At 34.1% G+C, this 20,680-nt stretch overlaps 1 protein-coding gene across 1 annotated transcript; it reads right to left on the bottom strand.

Moving 5' to 3' along the window:
• Positions 1 to 1,834: 1,834 nt before the first annotated feature.
• LOC100263367 (chorismate mutase 1, chloroplastic) lies at positions 1,835 to 17,349 on the bottom strand. Its single transcript, XM_010655717.3, has 6 exons — positions 17,123 to 17,349; positions 15,631 to 15,853; positions 15,447 to 15,533; positions 2,529 to 2,672; positions 2,253 to 2,345; positions 1,835 to 2,164 (listed from the first exon to the last, which is right to left on the bottom strand). Exons 1-6 carry the CDS (start codon positions 17,284 to 17,286, stop codon positions 1,925 to 1,927), a joined length of 951 nt encoding a protein of 316 aa, XP_010654019.1. The 5' UTR covers positions 17,287 to 17,349; the 3' UTR covers positions 1,835 to 1,924.
• Between the last annotated feature and the right edge of the window lie 3,331 nt (positions 17,350 to 20,680).

Raw genomic sequence — 20,680 nt, 5'->3', positions numbered from 1 at the left:
TTGTCTTTTCTTTCCTTACTCTCATCAAATTGAGTTTTGATGTTATTTTTTTTTTTATGAATTAATTTAGTATAAGGAATGATAATTGTATTATATTCATAATTGTAATTGATTTGATTGCGGATTATTTTATATTTATTATTGAAAATTGTATTGAATTTAATGACTCACATTATTTTATAAATAATCAAATTTCAAATTTATTTTAGCATATTTATCATCAATTATCTTTATTCTTATTTAATTATTTGAAAAAAAAAAAGGAAAGAAGAGAAGAAATTGGAAGACAATTGTAAAAAAGTTGGGATGATAATTGCGATGAGAGTTATTTGGGTCATTTTATATATGTATATATTATTTTAATTAATTTTAAAATATCTAATATTAAAATTTTCTAATTATTTTAATGATATGACATTATATCATTCCTAAATATTAAAAAGTAATTTTATAATATGAAGGACATGATACAAATCATTGCAATTTATTAAAAATTTAAATTTTAAAATAATTTTTAAAATTTAAATTATTGATCATCCGCATCTCTAGAATTATCATAATAATTTTAATTTAAATTCTTTAAATAAAATAGTGATAAAAACTAAGATGATTTAAAAAAAAATACATGACTTATAATATAAATATAAAAACTAAGTTAATCATGTAATTACAAAAATATTAATAGTTTAAAGAAACATAAAGGATAGTCTTATATTATTATAATATATTCAATATATTATCTATAAATATAATAAATTTGATTTATCTATTTATAAATATTGTATATTAATTAATATCAATATTTTTAATTTATCATTTTATATGTTATTTTAATTAATTTTAAGTTATTTATAACTTATTTAAAACAAATAATTTATTGTTATACTACTATTTTTAAATAATAAATATATATAAACAACTCCTAAATTTAATTTAAATTATTTCATTGGTAAAAAATACTTTACACATTAAATATCTCATAATTAGTTAATGAAAACTATTTATGGTATGTTAAGTGAAATGCTAGAAAAGGGAAAAACTAAGAAAAATCATTCTTTCTATTTGTATATATAACATGGAGAATACGTTAAGAAACTATGAAATTTTTTTAAATATTAGCTTTAATATTTTTTTTTAAAAAAAAGGAATAAGGAAAGTTTGAGAAAGTGTATTTGTATATGGAAGTTTTTTCATCATTTTCTTTCCTTTTATTTTTTTTCTTATTGATTTTTCTTTTATCAAACTCTATAGTATCTAAATTTAGTTTTTATAAAATAATATGTATATTATAAAACCAATGAAGATAAATTATGGAATAAAATATTGAAATAAAAGAGAAAAAAATCTTATATAACCTATATAGGAATAGTGTATCATCATGATTTTTAATTTTTATTTATTTATCAAAATTACTTAAATAAATAAATTTTTAATTTTTAATTTTTATTAACCAATTAAATAGAGTATATTTAGAACTCTAATTTTATTGTATTATTATAATTTAAACTAAAGGATTTTATTTTAAAATAAATTCAACTTCAATATAAATGAATTAAAAACAGAATTTGATTGAATGTAATTCCAATAAATCACCTAAATGGGGTTTTTTTCTATAATTTTAATTTTATTACAAGGAACTAATAAGAAATAAATAAATAAATTTTTTGGACCTCCTAATAAAAATTTGATCAGTGAAAACATGACTTGGACTTTGCAGTGATTTGAGACCTGGTAAGTCAGCTTGCAATCAGCGTGCCAATTATGCCTGAAATTTGAGATGCCCCATGCATCAGGAGGCAACATGCACATGTTGGGATGGGAAGACTTTTAAATATGTTCCAAAGCTGCTACATATTGAATTAAAATGTTTCATCACGTTCATTAACATCCGAACAACCAAACTTTTTTCTTCTCTTAATTTTGTTTAATCCAACCTTCTCAACAGGTATTCAACCTGAACTTCCTTGGTAAGTGGCATGATCCAGTCTCCGTACAGATTGGCAACTAACCTTGGCTTGATCTTATATGCTGGATCATCCCCATCATCTCCCTCTCCCATGTTTCTCACCTCCTGCCCAAATGCTTTGGCCTTCGCTTCTACTCTCTTCTTGATTGCTGCTTCCACTGCCTCATAGGTCAGCAATGCCATGAGTTTATCCCTATCCTGTCACACCAAGAACAAATGGATATTCCAGTGGTGCCATGGCAGAGAGAAAGATAAATGAACCATAAAAGACACATCGGAGTTATACTTGCTCTCTAATGGCAGCCTCATACACATCCGAGGATTCTAGAAATTTAGCCTCTGCTACAAATTTTCCGTAGTGGATCCTCTTTGAGAGAGCCTGCAGACAAAAATGAGGAAGAAATGGAAGTCTGACATATGTATAAACAGTAAAGGGCACAAAAACCTTCCATGTGTTAAAAAAACTAGTACAAATAAATTAGTTCACTGAAGGCATAGCCTCACAGCAAATGCACATGTGAATGGTTTTATGTAATGGGATAGAATTAGTTGAACCGTATACTTGCAAGCAGTTTGTGTCGCACACAGCAGCTGATCCATGATTACCATCATCACCGGCTTTAACCAACCTTGGAAGGAGATTTTTGAAATATATATTCCAAACCTTATTGTTTAGATTGACTGAATCAGCACAAGGATGCAGGACCTATTTGCAAATCAGAAAAATTAGAATCAGTTAATGAACCAATAACTCGGCACAAATGTCAATAAAATGCCATCTTAAGCCCTTCCAAGAGAGGATGGTTTATTGTCTTGCGAAATGAAAGCTGAGATAGCACTTGTTGAGAAAAACGAAGCTCTCCTATCACTTGTTGGAAAAATTACAATACCCAAGTATACAAAGAAAAATAAAATAGATTGAATAAAACAAGATTCATGTGGTTTGGTCTAACTGCCTATGCCCCACATAAAATTTACTAATTAATAAACTTCAAAAATACGAACTAAAATTTCCTCAACCTTTCTCTACACAAAACTCAATACCCTTTATGTATATACTCTTTGCTCATTTTTCACACTTTTTTTTTTCTAGAAATTCTATGTAAAACCATATATTTCTAGAGTTCTATGAGCTAACCCTTAACCAATAGTTTCCTAAGCCTAATCAAACTAAAAAAAGTAATATACTCAAACACAAACTCTACAAATACTAAAAAAAAAAAAAAAAAACCAAATAGATTGAGTTAAATACGAACAACTTTCATCTTGACTCAAACTCTCTCAATTCTACATAATTAATAAGAATAAACATATGTCAAATATAAACTCTTGTCAAACTTGACTCGAAAAATCATCTTTGCCTTCTTTAAAATTTCATTACTTTTACAATTAGTCTCATCTTTGTGCCAATGAGTACTTTTAGTTCAAAATGGAGTTTTGATCATTTTGGCGTGAAGACTTTTCATGACATGTCTTGACCTTCATAGTTGTACCTAAAATTGTTTTTCTAATCAAAGTATATAAAATTTTCACCCTTTTCCTCTTCATAGCTATCAAAGCACCTTTATTAATATCCATAATACCATTTTTTGTAGAAAAATCATAACTCAAAATGTCCAAAGGTTCCAAAGAGATTAAACTTCTCAATTTAGGAACATGCTTACCATTACTTAATGCCCTTACAACACCATCAAACATCTTCACCTTCACAGTACCAATCTCAATAGCTTTAGAGCTTGAATCATTACCCATTACAACAATACTAGCATCACATTCGTTATAGGTATCAAGTCACTCCTTACATGGGCACATATGAAAAGAACATCTAAAGTTTAAATCTAAGAGTCAACCAAATTTTCATCAATTATAATAGAAAGAAAATCTTCTTTCTTATCAAATTCTTCATCAATAATATCAGTAAAATTTGAAGTATCTTAGGATTCAAGATTTTTCCTTATTTATAGGTACTTTGTCAATTCTTCACAATACCTTTTGGTATGTCCTTTTTTATGGCAATAGTAACGCTTCACATCCCTCCAAAAGTGTGATTGGGAATGATCATCTTTGCTATCACAATATTTCCTTTGTGACTTATTCCTACCATGACATGATTCAAAATTCGTCACAAGAGTTTGACTAATATAAGACAAACTACTTGGGTGCTTAATATTTAGTTTTTAGATGAACATTTGACTTCTCATCCACAGTCAATGTTGCCTTTCCAATTAAAAGCTTAGTCATCTAATTTTGGTGTGCCAATAAAATTTATTAACAAACTTCGGAAATCCAAACTCTAAGTCTCTTAACCTTTCTCCACTCAAAACTTCATAACCTTTGTCTGTCTCAGCGGTCTTTGCTCATTTTTTTATGCTTTTCTCTAGAAACCCAATGTAAAACGCCTACATTTTATAGAGTTCTATAGCTAACCCTAAACTGGCAATTTCCTAATCCTAATCAAAATAAAGAATGTAGTTTACTCAAATACAAGTTTGACATATATTGGCTCTCCTAAAAATAAAGAAGTAAATAATTTGAGTCAAATACCAATATATTATACCAAACAAGATGAAATTTTATTTACAATTTTCAATAAATAAAAAATAGGCAAGATTCATTTGCTTAAAGAAAAGCCTCAAGCAAGAGACATGCACTAGAGATCATTGATCATAAGTTCAATTTAGGATTCAACCACATATTGTAAGTTTCTAAGCCTGTCTTGATTGAGTTGTCGGAATGCTTCAGTTTTCATCCACAATTTCAATTTTCCAATTAGTTGCAACTAAAACAACACTTTATTGAGCTACAACATATATATATATATATATTGAAAGTTTTAGCACACTTCAAATGTCAACATGTTCAACAAACAACTTCAGACATTGATGCTGAAGCGAAATTTGAATAATGACATTCTTATACATAATATTATTTCATTGGAGCCTTTAACTAACTCGTATCATATTTTCATTTGCAACTCCAAGCATTTTTCCGTAGTACTTCAACAAATATGTGCATTTTAAGATTTCAAAAAGGCATTTCATTTCCATTTCCACTTTATTTATTGCTACGGTGATTTCTCCACTCTCCATAATACAACACCAAACTATTGTTCAAAGGCAATCATCAAATACCTACTTACCTAATGAAATAGAAAATAGACCAAACTGTCAAAGAAAACCAAAATATTCACTTCATCTCAAGAGAGAACATGCTACAAAATAGATCAATTCCATGAAACATAAACAAGTAATAGGGATGTTACATAAATGAGGATTATAATGTCTTTTCTATATTTGTAGCTACCTACGGGTATTGCAAAAGAGGAAACATTGGCTCAAGTAATTGAGCCGAGAAGAAAGGATGCTCATCTAGATTATTGTATCTACCCACCTGTCATGCAAAGAAAAGGCAATCAAAAAAGAAAAAAAAAATGAGATATCAACATTTATACTAATCTTTTTTACATTAGCTAGAAACTAAAAAACCTAGGCATGAAGCTTTTCAGTTTCCTTGATCATGAACTCAACCAAAGAGCCATGAAACCCCATAGAGAATGCATTATGGTCATGTCTGTCTACATTCTAACAATATTGAGCTAACCCTTAACAAATGGTTTCCTAATCCTAGTCAAACTCAAAAAATGTAATGTACTACAATACAAACTTAACAAATATTGACTACTAAAATAAAAAATAAATAATTTCATCCAAATACCAACAATCTTCACATTGACTCAAATTCTCTCAATCATAACAATTAGTAAGAATAAACATATGTCAAGTTCAAATTTTCATCAAACTTGACTGGAGAAATCATCTTTTGTCTTCTTCATACTTCATCACTTTTGCAGTTAGTTTCATCTTTATGTCAATGAGTACTCTTGGTTGAAAAAGGAATCTGGATTATCTTGTTGTGCTCTTCTACTCCGGCAACTTACTTAACATTGACAAAATACTCCTCATAGTATGACTTCACTTTCATAGATTTATGTCACGGACTTAGTCTTTTCCTAAGCTCGTGCGGCACTTAGACAAGCCAAACCCTTGATCTTGCTAAGTTAGGATTGCTCCCAATGCTTAACTTGCTAGGCTAAGATGCATACGACTTGGAAGCTTTAGAAGGCGTAGTAGGAAACTCCTAAAGAATGAAAGCTTTTATTGCTCAAAGGAAGCTTTTACAAGTGCTTTTGAACTCACTTGTTTGGTGCCTTGGCCAAATGAGGCTCTCACCTATTTATAGGCACCAATGGAACTTTCTGGAACCTTGGAGGGTTCCTTACAAATCATGAATATTCTAGAACATCCTACACAATTCTATCTATAAGCTTATGAGCAAAAATATACAAGAGATCTCTAGAATTCTCTAGAAAGCCTTAGACTCTTCTCATGTCTTTCACCATAGTGTAGAGATGTGTGAGCTTCTCTAGGCATCTCTAGAACCTTCCACACTCTTTTCCCCAATGGCTAAGTGTAGAAGTCTCCAGAAGCTTCCTAGGCTCTACATAAACCTATGGGAAGGCTCATTTGAAGCATCATGTGACACTCTCCCCAACCTAAGCCACAGACGTCCTCATCTAACCTACTACCTGAAATCGCTCAATCTGTTCCTAGAACTACTGGCTCCCAACTAGCCTTGCTCTTTGGTAGTCCCTTCCATTTCACTAAGTACTCCGTAGTAGGAGGCACACCTCATCTCTTGATGACTCGGTCTCCAATGATGTGTTCTACCTCCTTGCCATAGGAGGTCATAGCCGTTGTAGGTGCCCTCTTAGAAAACCCTCAACTTGGATCATCCTCATTTTCGTAATATGGTTTCAAGTAACTTACGTGGAAGACGGGATGAATCTTCAACCTCGATGGTAACTCAACTCTATAGGACACCTTGCCGACCTTCCCAAGTATGGGGAAAAGTCCTTCATACCTCCTCACAAGGCCTTTATGCACCGACCTTAGCGACTTGAATTGTTAAGGAAGGAGCTTGACAAACACCATGTCTCCAACCTTGTACTCTGTGTGATGTCGCTTCTTGTCAGCCCACTTCTTCCTCTTTCTAGCGGCCCTGTCCAAGTATGAGCGTGCTATGTCAGCTTACTTGTGCCACCCCTTAGTGAACTTGAAAGTCGCTGGACTTCTCCCTGTATAGCCCATTGCTAGTGTGTGAGGAGTCAATGGTTGATGCCCCGTGGCTAGCTCAAACAAGCTCTTGTTGGTTGACTCACTTCTTTGCAAGTTGTATGAGAATTGGGCTATATTTAACAACTTAGCCCAATCCTTTTGGTTGGCATTCATGAAGTGCCTTAAGTATAGTTCTAGTAAGGTGTTCACCCTCTCAGTCTGCCCATCTTTCTACAGGTGAAAGCTTGTGGAGAAGTGAAGCTTCGAACCCATAAGCTTGAAGAGCTCCGTCCAAAACTTCCTAATGAAACATGGATCGCGATCACTGATAATGTACTTAGGCAACCCCCAGTATTTGGCCACATGTTTCAAGAATAGCCTTGTTGTCTCTTCTATAGTACAGTTAGTAGGGGCTGCTATGAAGGTCACATACTTAGAGAACATGTCCACTACCTCTATGATCGAGCCATAGCCCTCTAACTTAGGTAGCCCGATGATGAAGTCCATAGTGATGCTCTCCCATGGACGCTTCGCTATAGGTAGTGGCTCCAACAGGCCTCTAGGATGTTGTTGTTCCACTTTGTCTTGTTGGCACATAAGACAAGTCCTCACATAGGCCTCAACTTCATCCCGTATTTGAGGCCAGTAGTAAGCCAACTCGAGTAGTGCCCTCATGCGTCGTTGCCCAGGGTGCCTAACTCACTTGATATCATGGCATTCCTTAATCAGATTTCGTCTTATGTTCCCCCACTTAGGTATGTAGAGTCATCTCCCCTTAGTGTAGAGTAGGTCGTCCTCCACCCAAAACCGCTTAGTTTTCCCTTCATAAGTCAGGACGATGAGGCTCTTAGCCACTGGATCATGTTGCAGCCCTTCCCATAGAAGGTCCATTATGTCCTATTGGGGCTGGCTTGTTATGGAGGCTAGCTCTACCTTGTGGCTTAGGGCATCGACCACATGATTAACGCTTCCTAGCTTATACTCCAGCGTATAGTTGAACTCGGCCAAGAAGTCTTGCCACCTAGCTTGTTTAGGACTTAGCTTTTTGTGTTTGAAAGTAGCTAGTGGCAACATTGTCGGTCTTCACTATGAAGTGAGACCCTAGAAGATAGTGCCCCCAAGTGCGCAAGTAATGGACGATGGCGGTCATATCCTTTTCTTATATTGTGTAGCGCCTCTTCATGTCATTTAGCTTGCGACTCTTGAAAGCGATTAGATGTCTATCTTGCATCAGAACTCCCACAATAGCGAAGTCTAAGGCATCTATGTGTATCTCAAAAACCTTGGTGTGGTCGGGTAGTGCCAACACTGACTCCTTAGTCACAACATTTTTTAGATCTTCAAAGGCTTGTTGGCACTTTTTGTCCCACTCCCATGCCCTGTTCTTCTTGAGAAGATCAGTGAGTGGAGCTGCTCTTGCAGAGTAACCCTTGATGAACCGTTGGTAATAGTTAACCAAGCTAAGAAAAGACCTTAGTTGAGGCACCTTAGTAGGTGAATCTTATTCCTAGATGGCCTTCACCTTGCTATCATCTATCATTAGCTTACCATCTTTGATGCAATGCCCTAGGAAGCTCACTTTTTCCTTAGCAAAGGAGCACTTCTCATTCTTTACGTATAACTCGTTCTGCCTTAGGATCTTGAAGACCTTCCTTAAATGCTCTACGTGCTCCTTTAGGGTGTTTAGGGTGTTACTGTAGATGACTATGTCATCCAAGTACACCACCACGAACTTGTCTAAATATGGGTGGAAGATCTTATTCATGAGTGTGCAAAACGTTGCTGGGGCATTGGTGAAGCTGAAAGGCATCACTAAGAACTCGTATAAGCCATACCTAGTCACACATGTAGTCTTCGGCTCGTCCCCCTCTGCGATCCTTACTTGGTAGGAGCCTGACCTCAAGTCTAGCTTCGTGAAGTATCTCGTCCTACCAAGTTGATTGAACAAGTCAGCGATGAGCGGAATAGGGTACTTGTTCTTTACCGTCACCTTGTTGAGTACCTAGTAGTCGATGCGCATCTGTAAGGACCCATCATGCTTCTTTTGAAATAAGACCGATGCGCCATAGGGAACCTTGGATGGTTGGATGAACCTTGCATCTAGGAACTACTTAAGTTGTCTCCTTAGCTCCTCCAACTCGGGCGGTGCCATCCTATATGGCCTCATAGCAGGAGGCTTAGCTCCTAGCTCCAACTCAATCTTATGATCTTTCTCCCTCATAGGAGGAAGTCTTTTAGGAACTAGGGCGGCATCACGTCCTTGAACTCATCAAGGACTCCCTTGATTTCCATAGGCATGGGCTCCCCCGACCCATCATCATTTTCTTCTTTAAGGGTGGCGAGGTAGGTCACCTATTTCCTCTTTAAACCTTTCTTTACTTACCTAACCGATAACATAGGGGTCTTAGGAGAATCTTCGGTGACCATGGGGATCATGCATGTCTTCTTCTCTTCTAAGATAGCCATTGAGCGTAGGAAGGGTAGTGACACAACCTTGACCTTCTGTAGGAAGTCCATCTCCAGTACCATCTTGAAGTCGTCCTTGGGTGCCACTATGAAGTCGACTCTTCCTTCCCATGAGCTAATGTGCATAGCCACCCTACGAGCTACTTCGTGTGATGGCTCGACAGTTGAATTAACTACTGATTTGTCCCCAATTGGTGTCTTATAATTCAGTACTCAGACGGGAGTTATCAGCAAAATTTAAAAACCTATTTCACCATATACTAGGGTAGCATAGCTAGCATAGCATAGTGGTTCTAGGATCGTTCACTAGGATGGGTTTTCATTTCACACCTGATATTAGTTTAAAGAATTGGATTGGTGCTTTTTCTTTTGCAAGTTAGCTTTAAAAGAAAACATAATCTTTGGTTTGAAAAAGGTTGGTTTTAAACTAACCAAAAATAGTAACTGATTTTAATTACAAAGAAAAGGTTTCTTGGATTTTCAGGTCACTACGTTCAGGTTTCTTATACAAAAGAGGAGATTCTGGATCTTTTCCTCGAATTGGGGATTTAACCTATAGTTATCCTCCCAACCGATGTGTTACAGTTGCTTCCCATTAATGGTTTCAACACTAAATCCTTCTCACTGATGCATCTTGCAATGGCTCGTACCTCTCACCTAGCATTTTCCATTCAAGGTGATCCTTAACCTTGGATTACCCTTCAAAAGCTCGCAGGAGATAACTAATGGATGTCTCCAGGGAGTCTAAAAGCTTACCAAGTGTTGGTTATTCTAGATAATCCTACCTTTAAACCACCTCCCAGAGGCTCGCAAGAGATAACTAATGGATCTCTATGGATTGAGTCCGAAAAGCTTACCAAGTGTTGGCCCAGGTGATTATAAGGGATTTTAAGTTAACTAAAAATATAAAAACCATTACCGGGTCACAACCTTCTCTTCATTAAAAACTAAAACAAGGAAAACTCCTACCTTTGTATCCGGATCCTTTACCAAGTTTCCTTCAATCCAAGAAACACAAAAAGCCTAGCCACTCATCCTCCAGGCCTCCGAGGATGTTTGGCTAGAAAGAAAATGAAAAGCAAAAATGTGAAAGAAAAGCAGAGCAAGTGCTCTGTAGATATATTTCTTACTATGATCCTCCTCCGTGGATTACATTCTTTTCTTTACATGATATCAGAGATATATATAGAAGATATTTTCTAAGAAATATCCAGAGAGATATTTTTTACCTCCTTTTAGATATCCTAAATATCCTAAAAATCCTAAAAATATCTTTAGCGGATTACAAGGAGGAAATAGGTAATTACACAAAATATCTTGAGAAAAAAAATATAACTGAGTGGGTGTGCAAATATCTTAAGATTACATGAAGATTTCGCAAGTCAGATATGAAGTTGCAAAAATTTCGCATGTGGATTTGGCTGGTGCGAAATTTTTGCATTTGGAATTGCTGGTGTGAAAATTTTCGTATTTGGCTTTTGCTGGTGCGAAATTTTCGCATCAGAGAAAGGTGATGCGAAATTTTCGCATCAGAGAATAGGTGATGCGAAATTTTCACATCAGCTTGGTGCAGTTGCCTTCAAATGACTATAACTTCTTCATTTCAACTCCGATTTGCACACCACTTGAAGCGTTGGACTCCTGACTTCCCAAGCTTCTAAACGATATATAGTATGTATACAATGAACTCTAGAAAGTGCTCTAAATTTGTCTTTAAGTTGATGTCCTTTTGAATTTCGCATAGCATACGAAGATTTCGCATAACCATGCGAAATTGCTTCATGTTGAATTTCTCTCTTTGTTTTTCTTCCTTACAGATCTTGATTGGCTTGGAAGCCTGTTTCCAAGGGTTGCACAAATTTCTCTCTCATTCTTGGCTTGCTTCAATGATAAAAAAGCTACCAAAAACACCAAAACTAGCCAAAAATTGATTAGTAACACTTGCAAGGGTCCTTAATGTGCCAATTGAGTTAAAAGGTAATAAATACTACTCAAAAGTGTTTAAAATAGTTTATAACAAACTATAAAAGTGCACTTTTTGAGTAGTAATCAACCGCCTTGAACCAACCTCCTTCCTTGGATGCTTGGAGCTCTAACCTCTTTGTCTCATCCTCCGAGACAAAGTTATGAGTGGCACCAGTGTCCACCAGGGCCTTGGTGGCCTTCCCATTTACAAGGGCCTCTACATACTTTAGTCCCTTGCTTTGAGACGTCTTAGGCACCGGCTTGGCCTTGAGGACGTTTAGGAGTTGTAATGATTCCATATGAGCATCAATCTCCTTCTCATTTTCCTCGATCATGGCATTTAGGGCTTTCCTTTTGGGGCAGTCCTGCTCCTAATGTGGACCATCACATAGGAAGCAATTGGTCCTGGGTGTGAACTCCTTTCCTTTGTCCTTGCCTTTACCATCCTTGCCACCAGAGGTCTTGTTTGATCCTTCCTTAGGAGTGTACCCCCTAAATCCCATATCTCCCCTACCTTTGGCATGATTACCCTTGGACCGTGACTTGGGCTTGGAGGAGTCTCCCCTTTTGTATTCCACCAAGGACTCCACTACTGCCATGGTCGTGGCTAAGTCTTGGACACCACGTCTCCTAAACTTTTGCTTGACCTAGCTTTGCAGGTTGTCCATGAAGTTGAATAGTAGCTCATCCCCGAACATGTTGGGTTTCTCAAGCATAAGTGTAGAGAACTCTTTGACATACTCATGGATCGAGCCTATGTGCTTGAGATGTTTCATATTTTTCCTTGCTAGGTAAGCCACGTCCTCAGGGTAGAATTGCCTTTTTATATCTCGTTTAAAGGCATCCCATGTGTCTATGGTGCACGTCTCTTTTTCCATATCGACAAACCTCCGATGCTACCATAGAGTAGCATTGCCGATGAGGAAGAAGGTCGCGGTGTGTACCTTAGTGGCTTCATATGTCAGTGCGATAGCCTCAAAGTAGCGCTCCATGTGCCACAAGAAGTTGTCCAGTTCCTTGGCATCCCTCTTGCCACTAAACGTGTGTGGCTTGGGCACCTTCACCCTTGGTACCTCATGAGTGGCCATGACTCGTGCTGATACGACAATCTTATAGATGGCCAGCTCTTGTCGAACCTCCTGGTCTCGGGCCTCCATGCGTGCAACCAAGGCCTCCACTCTTGACTCCATGCTAGCGAACATGCTTATGACCTTGTCTTGGAAGGACATGAACTCCTTGTGTGACATCGGATGAACTTGTGAGCCTAGCAACCCTTCACGAAGGTCTTGGATCTGCTTTCTTAGATCATCTAAGCCCTTTTCCATGCCTTGTTCAATCAAGTCCTCCCCTTCCCAAGTGTCTGCCATGGCTAACTCCACCTTGGCTAGCCTTGCCTCCATGTTGGCTATGGCATCACGAGATTTATCTTTTTTGCCCTTGCCCTTACCCCATACAGTAGGCTCAGTCTCCTTCCCATGGGTTTGCTCACTAATCTCCTCTACGTTGGAGCCCGACATGCTTTCTTTACTATGCCCTCTTCATAACCTAGCTCTGATACCAATTGTCACGGACTTAGTTTTTTCCTAAGCTTGTGTGGTACTTAGACAAGCCAAACCCTTGATCTTGCTAACTCATCCTTACTCCCGATGCTTAGCTTGCTAGGCTAAGATGCTCACAACTTGAAAGCTTTAGAAGGTGTAGTAGGAAACTCTTAAGGAATGTAAGCTTTTATTGCTCAAAGGAAGCTTTTACAAGTGCTTTTGAACTCACTTGTTTGGTGCCTTAGCCAAATGAGGCTCTCACCTATTTATAGGCACCAATGGAACTCTCTGAATCTTGGAGGGTTCCTTACAAATCATGAATATTCAAGAATACCCTACACAATTCTATATATAAGCCTATGTACAAGAATATACAAGAGATCTCTAGAATTATCTAGAAAGCCTTGGACTCCTCTCATGCCTTCCACCATAGTGTAGAGATGTGTGGGATTCTCTAGGCATCTTTAGAACCTTCCACACTCTTCTCTCCAATGGCTAAGTGTAGGAGTCTCCAGAAGCTTCCTAGGCTCTATATAAACCCATGGGGAGGCTCATTTGAAGCATCCTGTGACACTTAGCTAAAATTATGTTCCCAATCTTCATAGCTATCAAAACACCTTTGTTAATATTCATAATATCGTTCTTTACAAAAAATTCATAGCCCAAAAATGTCCAAATCTCCTAAAGAGATTAAACTCTTTCTCAAGTTAGGAACATGCTTACTATTACTCAGTGTCTTTACAATACCATCAAACATCTTCACTTTCATAGTACTACTCTTAATGGCTTTGGAGCTTTAATCATTTTCCATTAGAATAACAATAGCATCAAAGTTTATTAGATCACTCCTTATATTGACATCCATAAAAAGAATATCCAAAGTCAAAATCTAAGAGTCAACACAATTTTCATTGACTATGACAAAAAGAAAATCACGTTCCTTTATCCATCTTCAACTTAAATAGTTGTTTCTTCAAATGTAGTCTATTTGTTAGGGATTTTGACATATAAATTTTTTCTAACTCTTTTTATAAATCAAAAGGAGATTTCTTGTTTAAAATACTGTAATTTATTTTAAGAGCTAGATTTAAATGAATAGTACTTACCACTCTTCTAATTCTTCATATTCTTCATCTGTCATGCTCTCTAGTTTCTTGCTTTGTAATGTTTTGAGAAGTTCTTATTGTACCAAAACATCCTTAACAACACTTTTGTCAAATAATGAAATTATTCTTTCTATCAAAGGACTCAATATCATATTTAATGTCAACCATCATCTTCAAAATAATTTTCCCACATCTTTACACCATGTCTTTAATATCATTTGTTGTAAAAATAAAAGTTATAATACCACTTGTTGGGAATGGAAGCTTTGATATTACTTATTAGGAAAATCACAACAATCCAACACAATAGGAAAAATAAAGTAAATTATACCAGGCAAAATATTTACATGGTTTATCCTAATCGCCTAAATTCACTAGAAAGGGAAATCAAATTTATTAATAAATTTCAAAAATCCAAACTCAAAGTCTCACGACCTCTCTCTATCCAAAATTCAATGCACCCTTTATCTATTTCTCTTCGGTCTTTGCTCACTTTTTTATACTTTCTTTAAAAATGTTATGCAAAACCTTATATTTATAGAGTTCTATAAGTTAAACCTAAACTAACAGTTTCCTAATCATTGTCAAAATAAATAATGTAATAGACTCAAATACAATTGTTACATATTTTGACTCTTCAAAAATAATAATAATAATAATAATAATAATTTGAGTTAAATACCAACTTATTGTACCAAACAAGATGGAATTTTATTTATGTTTTCAATTATATAAGAAAGTTTCATTTGCTTAAAAAATAAAACTAAAAAAACACCAAGCAGGAGATATGAATAGGAGATAACTGATTATAACTTCAATTTAGGATTCAATCACAAATTACAAGTTACTAAGCCTCTCTTAATTGAGTTGTCAAAATGCTTTAGATTTCACCTACTATTCCAATTTTCCAACTAGTTGCATGCATGCACTGAACCAACACTCTATTATATATCTATTGATCTACAACATCTAAATATATATATTGAAAATTTTGGCACACGTCAACATGTTTGACAAACAAGTCTTTTCATTTCCACTTTATTTATTGCTACGGTGATTTCTCCACTCTCCATAATACAACACCAAACCATTGTTCAAATGTAGTCACAAAATACTTATTTGGCCCATGAAATAGAAAATATACCAAACTATCAGAGAAAACAAAATATATTCACATCATTTCAAGAGAAAGCATGCTACAAAATAGATCAATTCCATGAAACATCAACAAGTAATTGGGAAGTTACATAAATGAGGATTATCGTCTTTTTCCTATATTAGTAGTTACCTGAGGGTATTTCAAAGGAGGAAGCATCGGCTTAGGTAATTGAGCCGGGAAGAAAGGATGCTCATTTGGACTATCGTATCTACCCATCTGACTTGCAAAAAAGGCCAATCAGAAATAAAAAATAAAAAATTGAGATATCAACATTTTTTTTAGCTCTTTTTACATTAGCTAGAAACTAAAATACCTGGGCATGAAGTTTTTCAGTTTCTTTGATCATGAACTCAACCAAAGAGCCATGAAACCCATCTTTGGAGAAGGCATGATGGTCATATGTGTCTGCATTGTAATAATATTGAGCCCTCTCCAAGAGGCTAAATATGATGCTATCCTCTTGCCTGATTAAAAAGTGTCTTATACTGTCTAATGTGTAGCTCTCACTGGCATCCACCCTTTCCTTATGCGGATAGCTGTACCAAAATAGGAAAAAAAACACTTGAATGTCGAAAGATGCCCACATAAACCTTTCCCTACAAAACAGTTACAATGTGCATAATGTAGAGTTTTTAAGTTTGAGCAACCATGTCCTTCAATGGAACAAATAAATGTGGAAGAATTCCTAGCTACCTGCATGCACTGTGGGATGGTTTTCCAGTTTATCAACCAAATTATTGTCAAGTTTTAAGCAATTATAACTAAACTACTTAAATTTTCAAAAAAGTTGACAGATATGATCACAAGATTGTAAGCATCAAAGTGTAGTCACTAAAGCTATAGAGTGGAAGGAATTACACAACATAACCTTCACGTGATATGAGTGAGTTCATATCTTTCTACATTGCCCCATTACATATTCTTGCATTATGGTGCTTCTTCGTAGATATCCATCGTGTTTCAAACCATTTCAAAACTTACATTGATTTATGTATTTTTGGGTCAAAGGTATTGTTGAAGTACCTAAATGATATTTGATAGTATTCCCTTTAACCCAAATGCATAAAATTTAATAATTTTTAGATAATTTTTCTTTTTGGATTTTGTTCTTTTCAGAAGCTTACATCAAAATATACATTTCCCTTTCCTGGTTCTAGAGGTGCTAAGAATAAACTACTCTGGACTTGCTTTGATGCCTATAATTTGTAAGTAGTTTGGGAGAAATAAACAAAAGAATATTAGATGTTTTCGCCCCTTTGGAAGCTGGGTATTTTGTTATAAAGTAGAGAGGTTAGATATCCAACTTCAAAGTTCTCTAGGATCTGGATATCACACACTAAATAGAGTCGAAGATCAGGGATTCCAGTCTAATTGATTCACTTAATTGATTGAAGATTTCTTTCTAGTACTTATTTCTCAATCTTCCTCATGAGTGGATTCATATACATCCCAAGAGAACCGGTGGATACATCCACTTGATTATCAAATTCAACTGATTTATCTTTTGTTGAACTTTTAGATCAAACAATCTAGAGAGATTCATAGATGTGACCAATTACTTTGTAGTGCCTTCTATTTTTATCTTCTCCCCTCAAGAAAAAAAGAAAAGAAAAGGAAAAATGGAAACTATTCTAGGGTTCTCCAAATTAAAACACAAAAACATGAGCCCCATTTCCATCATAGAATACCCACCAGACCTAGCCTTGTTTCCAATTATTCCACATAAAAATCCAAGAAAAGGCATTAGTTAAGTAGAACAGTGACAAAACAATGAACAATAGACTTAGAATGAAACAAAAGTTTACCTGATGGGAGAAAATGCAGAAGCTTGAATGAAGGACAACTTTTTTGGGAGAGATTTGGGAATGAGGTTAGGGGTGATCAAGATGGCAATACGCAAATTAGGTGGTGATGATTTTAGAGGATTGGGGGTTGATATGGGCGGATTGTTTGGGGTTGATGAAAACATGGTGGTGAGATTGAGAAAGAGCAGCCTAAGTACAACACCAAACTAAGATCACCCTCTTTGTAAATCACGCCTCAGTTAAGATTATTGGTTTTAATATTTGAACCCAAAATCGGTAAATTCATGCAACAAACAAATCAAACAAATTTTTCTTTCTTTAAATTTCTCCAATGTACTTACCATAAACTTCTCTTCATTTTTTACTTTATTCTATCTCTTTAAAATATTCCAAAATTATAAAAACTTTTCTATTATACCACTTCCTTTTTCTGCCTAGAAATTTAAACTTATCTCATATAAGTGTGATATGCTTGTTCTTATTAATGTCTAGATTATGGTCAAAGTGGATTCTTTTTATTTTTATTTTACTGGTTAAATATATTTTCTCATATAAAAAATAATCATTATATTTGATATTAATTTATTTAATTAAACTAAGTTATTTTGGATTAATAATTTGACCAAAAAAAATATAATGTTCAAAAACAAAATGTTATTATAAACTACATTTATACTATTTATAAAAGCCTCATGGATTATCATATACTGAAAATTCCTCTCATGTCTCATTTTCTCAACCTTAATTTTTCATATTTCTTTATTGTTTAATATATATATATATATGTTTTTCACAGAGGTTTCTTAAATAATTTATTCACTTATTCTTTTATTTTCATATTTCTTTAAATCTTCTATTTTTTATTTAAATAATATATACTATTCCTTTTTATGAAATTAATTAATTCATTTAATAAATCTTCTCTTCCATATTTCTCTATTCTTTAATATATTTTTTTTTTACTTTTTTATATAAAAAAAAATTAATAATTTACTTACTAAAAAAATCATAATATGTCCAATTCAATCTTTTTTCATAAATTTTTATAAAAAATTAAATAATTTGTTTGTTAGAAATTGTTGTGCATGTTGAAGCTTTAATACAAACAAAGTTAGTTGAAGAATTCAAAGATAAAACAATTCACACAAAGGTACACACGAAGTTCTAACGTCGTTCCGCCAATCATACTTATATCCACGAATAAAAAATTTCACCATACCATAAAGAATATTACAGAAAATAAAATTAGATACAACTATTGGGTTTTCGAAACATCCTATATTTCCTCACTCCCTGTATCCACATCCTGAATCATGAGTCCTCTTAGTTCACCAAGTATTCATCTCATAACCATTTCCTCTCATAACTTATAATATTTATAAAGATATTCCTAATAACTTTCCTTATACTATAAGAAAATCTAATATTACAATAAAATATCAACTTAGCAAATATTCTATATATATATATATCTAATGAATCTATACTAATTAGGAATTTAGGATATTTTCTAATAACAATTCCTAATTTCTTTCATGCATTATATATATATATATATATATATATATATATATATGTAAAAAATGAATAATTTATTTACTATAAATTCCTAATATGTTGTATGCATATTTTCATATTTGTTTAATTTTTTTAATATGCGTTATTCATTTTTATAAATTTCCCACAATGAACAACTTTCCACAGAACATTGGTTTACTTTGAACCAAAGAAAAAATAAGTATTTCTTTTTTAATAATTTTCAATTATGTTCCCTTTGGTTATATATATACACAAGACCATTCATTTATTTGTTTGTTATTATTTTACATGAGCCTAAAATTTATCTATACAATTAAAACCCAAAGCCTAAAATTAAAGTCCTATCATATTTAAATAGCACAAAACTTTATTTTCTTAAATAATTAAATTATGCATTTACCCAAACTTGAGGTTGGGGTGTTGCAATGTGGGTAGTTGATAGAGTAAACTTTTTGAAGTTGAGAAAAATGATTTCACATTCAAATCAATTTAGGAATCGACTTTTTGTATGTGTGTGTTTACTCCATAGGAGAGCAAATCAATTTTACATGATGTAAACTAATTATGAAATCAGTTTGGTGATTATGAAAGCAGAATGCATGTGAAGCTATTTTCTAGAGGATAGACTTATTTTCAAACTAATTTTTAAACTAGTTTGTGTACTGGAATTGATTTAGAGAATGGTTAAAGGACTCTCCAAAGCACTACAATGGCGACCTTAGAGGCTACATTGATTTGGGCATTAAGTTAGCATTTCAAAGGCGATTCCTACAAAATAATGTAACAAATATTCACACCGTGACTTTTTGCTAATTGATTTAGACACTTATATATGCATATATATGTTGAAACCTTTAGAAGATCTTTAGATTTTCTCGAAGCTTCCTATGCGTATTAGCTTTGTTTAGGGTTTCCCATGTGTCCTAATCTTTACCCATAAATAAGGGTTAGTTAGATGGGAAAAAAACTTTTGGAACTTTTATAGAATCTTTTATATTTCTCTGTAATTTTAGATTTTAATTAGCTGTAACTTAAATTTCCCTTCCTTTTCTTTCATTTTCTTGCATTTCCTTGGCATTTAAACATGGTGGAATTCTATGAATTTTCCATGAGCAGAGGCTAAGTTCTTCATCTAGAGTAAGATCATGAAGTAGTGAAAATCTTGAAGAAAAAAGAGTTTTCATTTCTATAATTTTCCTTTACACTTTGTTTTGGTGATCATACAATATAAGACATTTCATATTTACTATAATATTGTTTGGCATGAATAGTATTTTATGGCTAAAAAAGGACTTTTGCAACCAATTTTTTTAATGGTAAAAAAGTTCTTTCAGGAATGATTTTTTTTTTTATTGTAAAATATCATGTTTAGCCATGTAATATATTTGAGGCAAGTAATTTTTCATAAGATTTTAGTATGATCTTGTATTCATAATAAAATACTAATAATTTAATTATAATGTCAATTTGTGGTAAATAATTTTTATAAAATTTTGTCATAAATTATCCCATGCCCAGTTCCTAATTTAAAGAATATGGGCATAGCAAATTCATTCAAGCCATACCAATATATCCATCCTTAAACCTTTCCTATGATAACCCCTCACATTGGATCCCACTATGCTCCAAACGAATTATAAAATCCAATTTTAGAAAATGTTGAAATTTGTGGCAACTTAAATCTCCAAGGCGGTGTTTGGTTTTAGAGAATTGGATCTGATTTGAATTCCAACGAATACTATGAAATTCAAATTATTAATGTTGGTTTAAGGTTTACAGAATTTGGATTTGATTCCATGCAACCAAACACGATCTTATTGCACTCTACATTTTTCATGTTTTGATTTTGTTCATTACACTCTTGGTGGTTCAACTGGTGCCAGATGATGACTAAAATGGTTGATACTGTAACAAACCAAGTAGTAAAGTTTCAAAACCGTCATTGCTTATGTTATTTAAATTCATGTTCTCTTGAATCCGAAATGTCTTGGTAGGTGTCACACACGAAATTTTGGGTCT

Source organism: Vitis vinifera, chromosome 1 (assembly GCF_030704535.1).
Source record: "Vitis vinifera cultivar Pinot Noir 40024 chromosome 1, ASM3070453v1".
Taxonomy (NCBI): Eukaryota; Viridiplantae; Streptophyta; class Magnoliopsida; order Vitales; family Vitaceae; genus Vitis; species Vitis vinifera.
Note: the sequence above shows the minus strand (reverse complement) of the source record. Positions and strands in the feature narration are given on the sequence as shown.

What these genes read in the sequence shown, in the direction of transcription:
- LOC100263367 (XM_010655717.3), bottom strand. Translation starts at nt 17,286, where the DNA reads ATGTTTTCATCAACCCCAAACAATCCGCCCATATCAACCCCCAATCCT. An exon ending in TCTGCATTTTCTCCCATCAG is followed by an intron (nt 15,854 to 17,122) that starts GTAAACTTTTGT and finishes ATTTTGGTACAG; the next exon opens with CTATCCGCATAAGGAAAGGG. An exon ending in GCGACACAAACTGCTTGCAA is followed by an intron (nt 2,346 to 2,528) that starts GTATACGGTTCA and finishes TTTTGTCTGCAG; the next exon opens with GCTCTCTCAAAGAGGATCCA.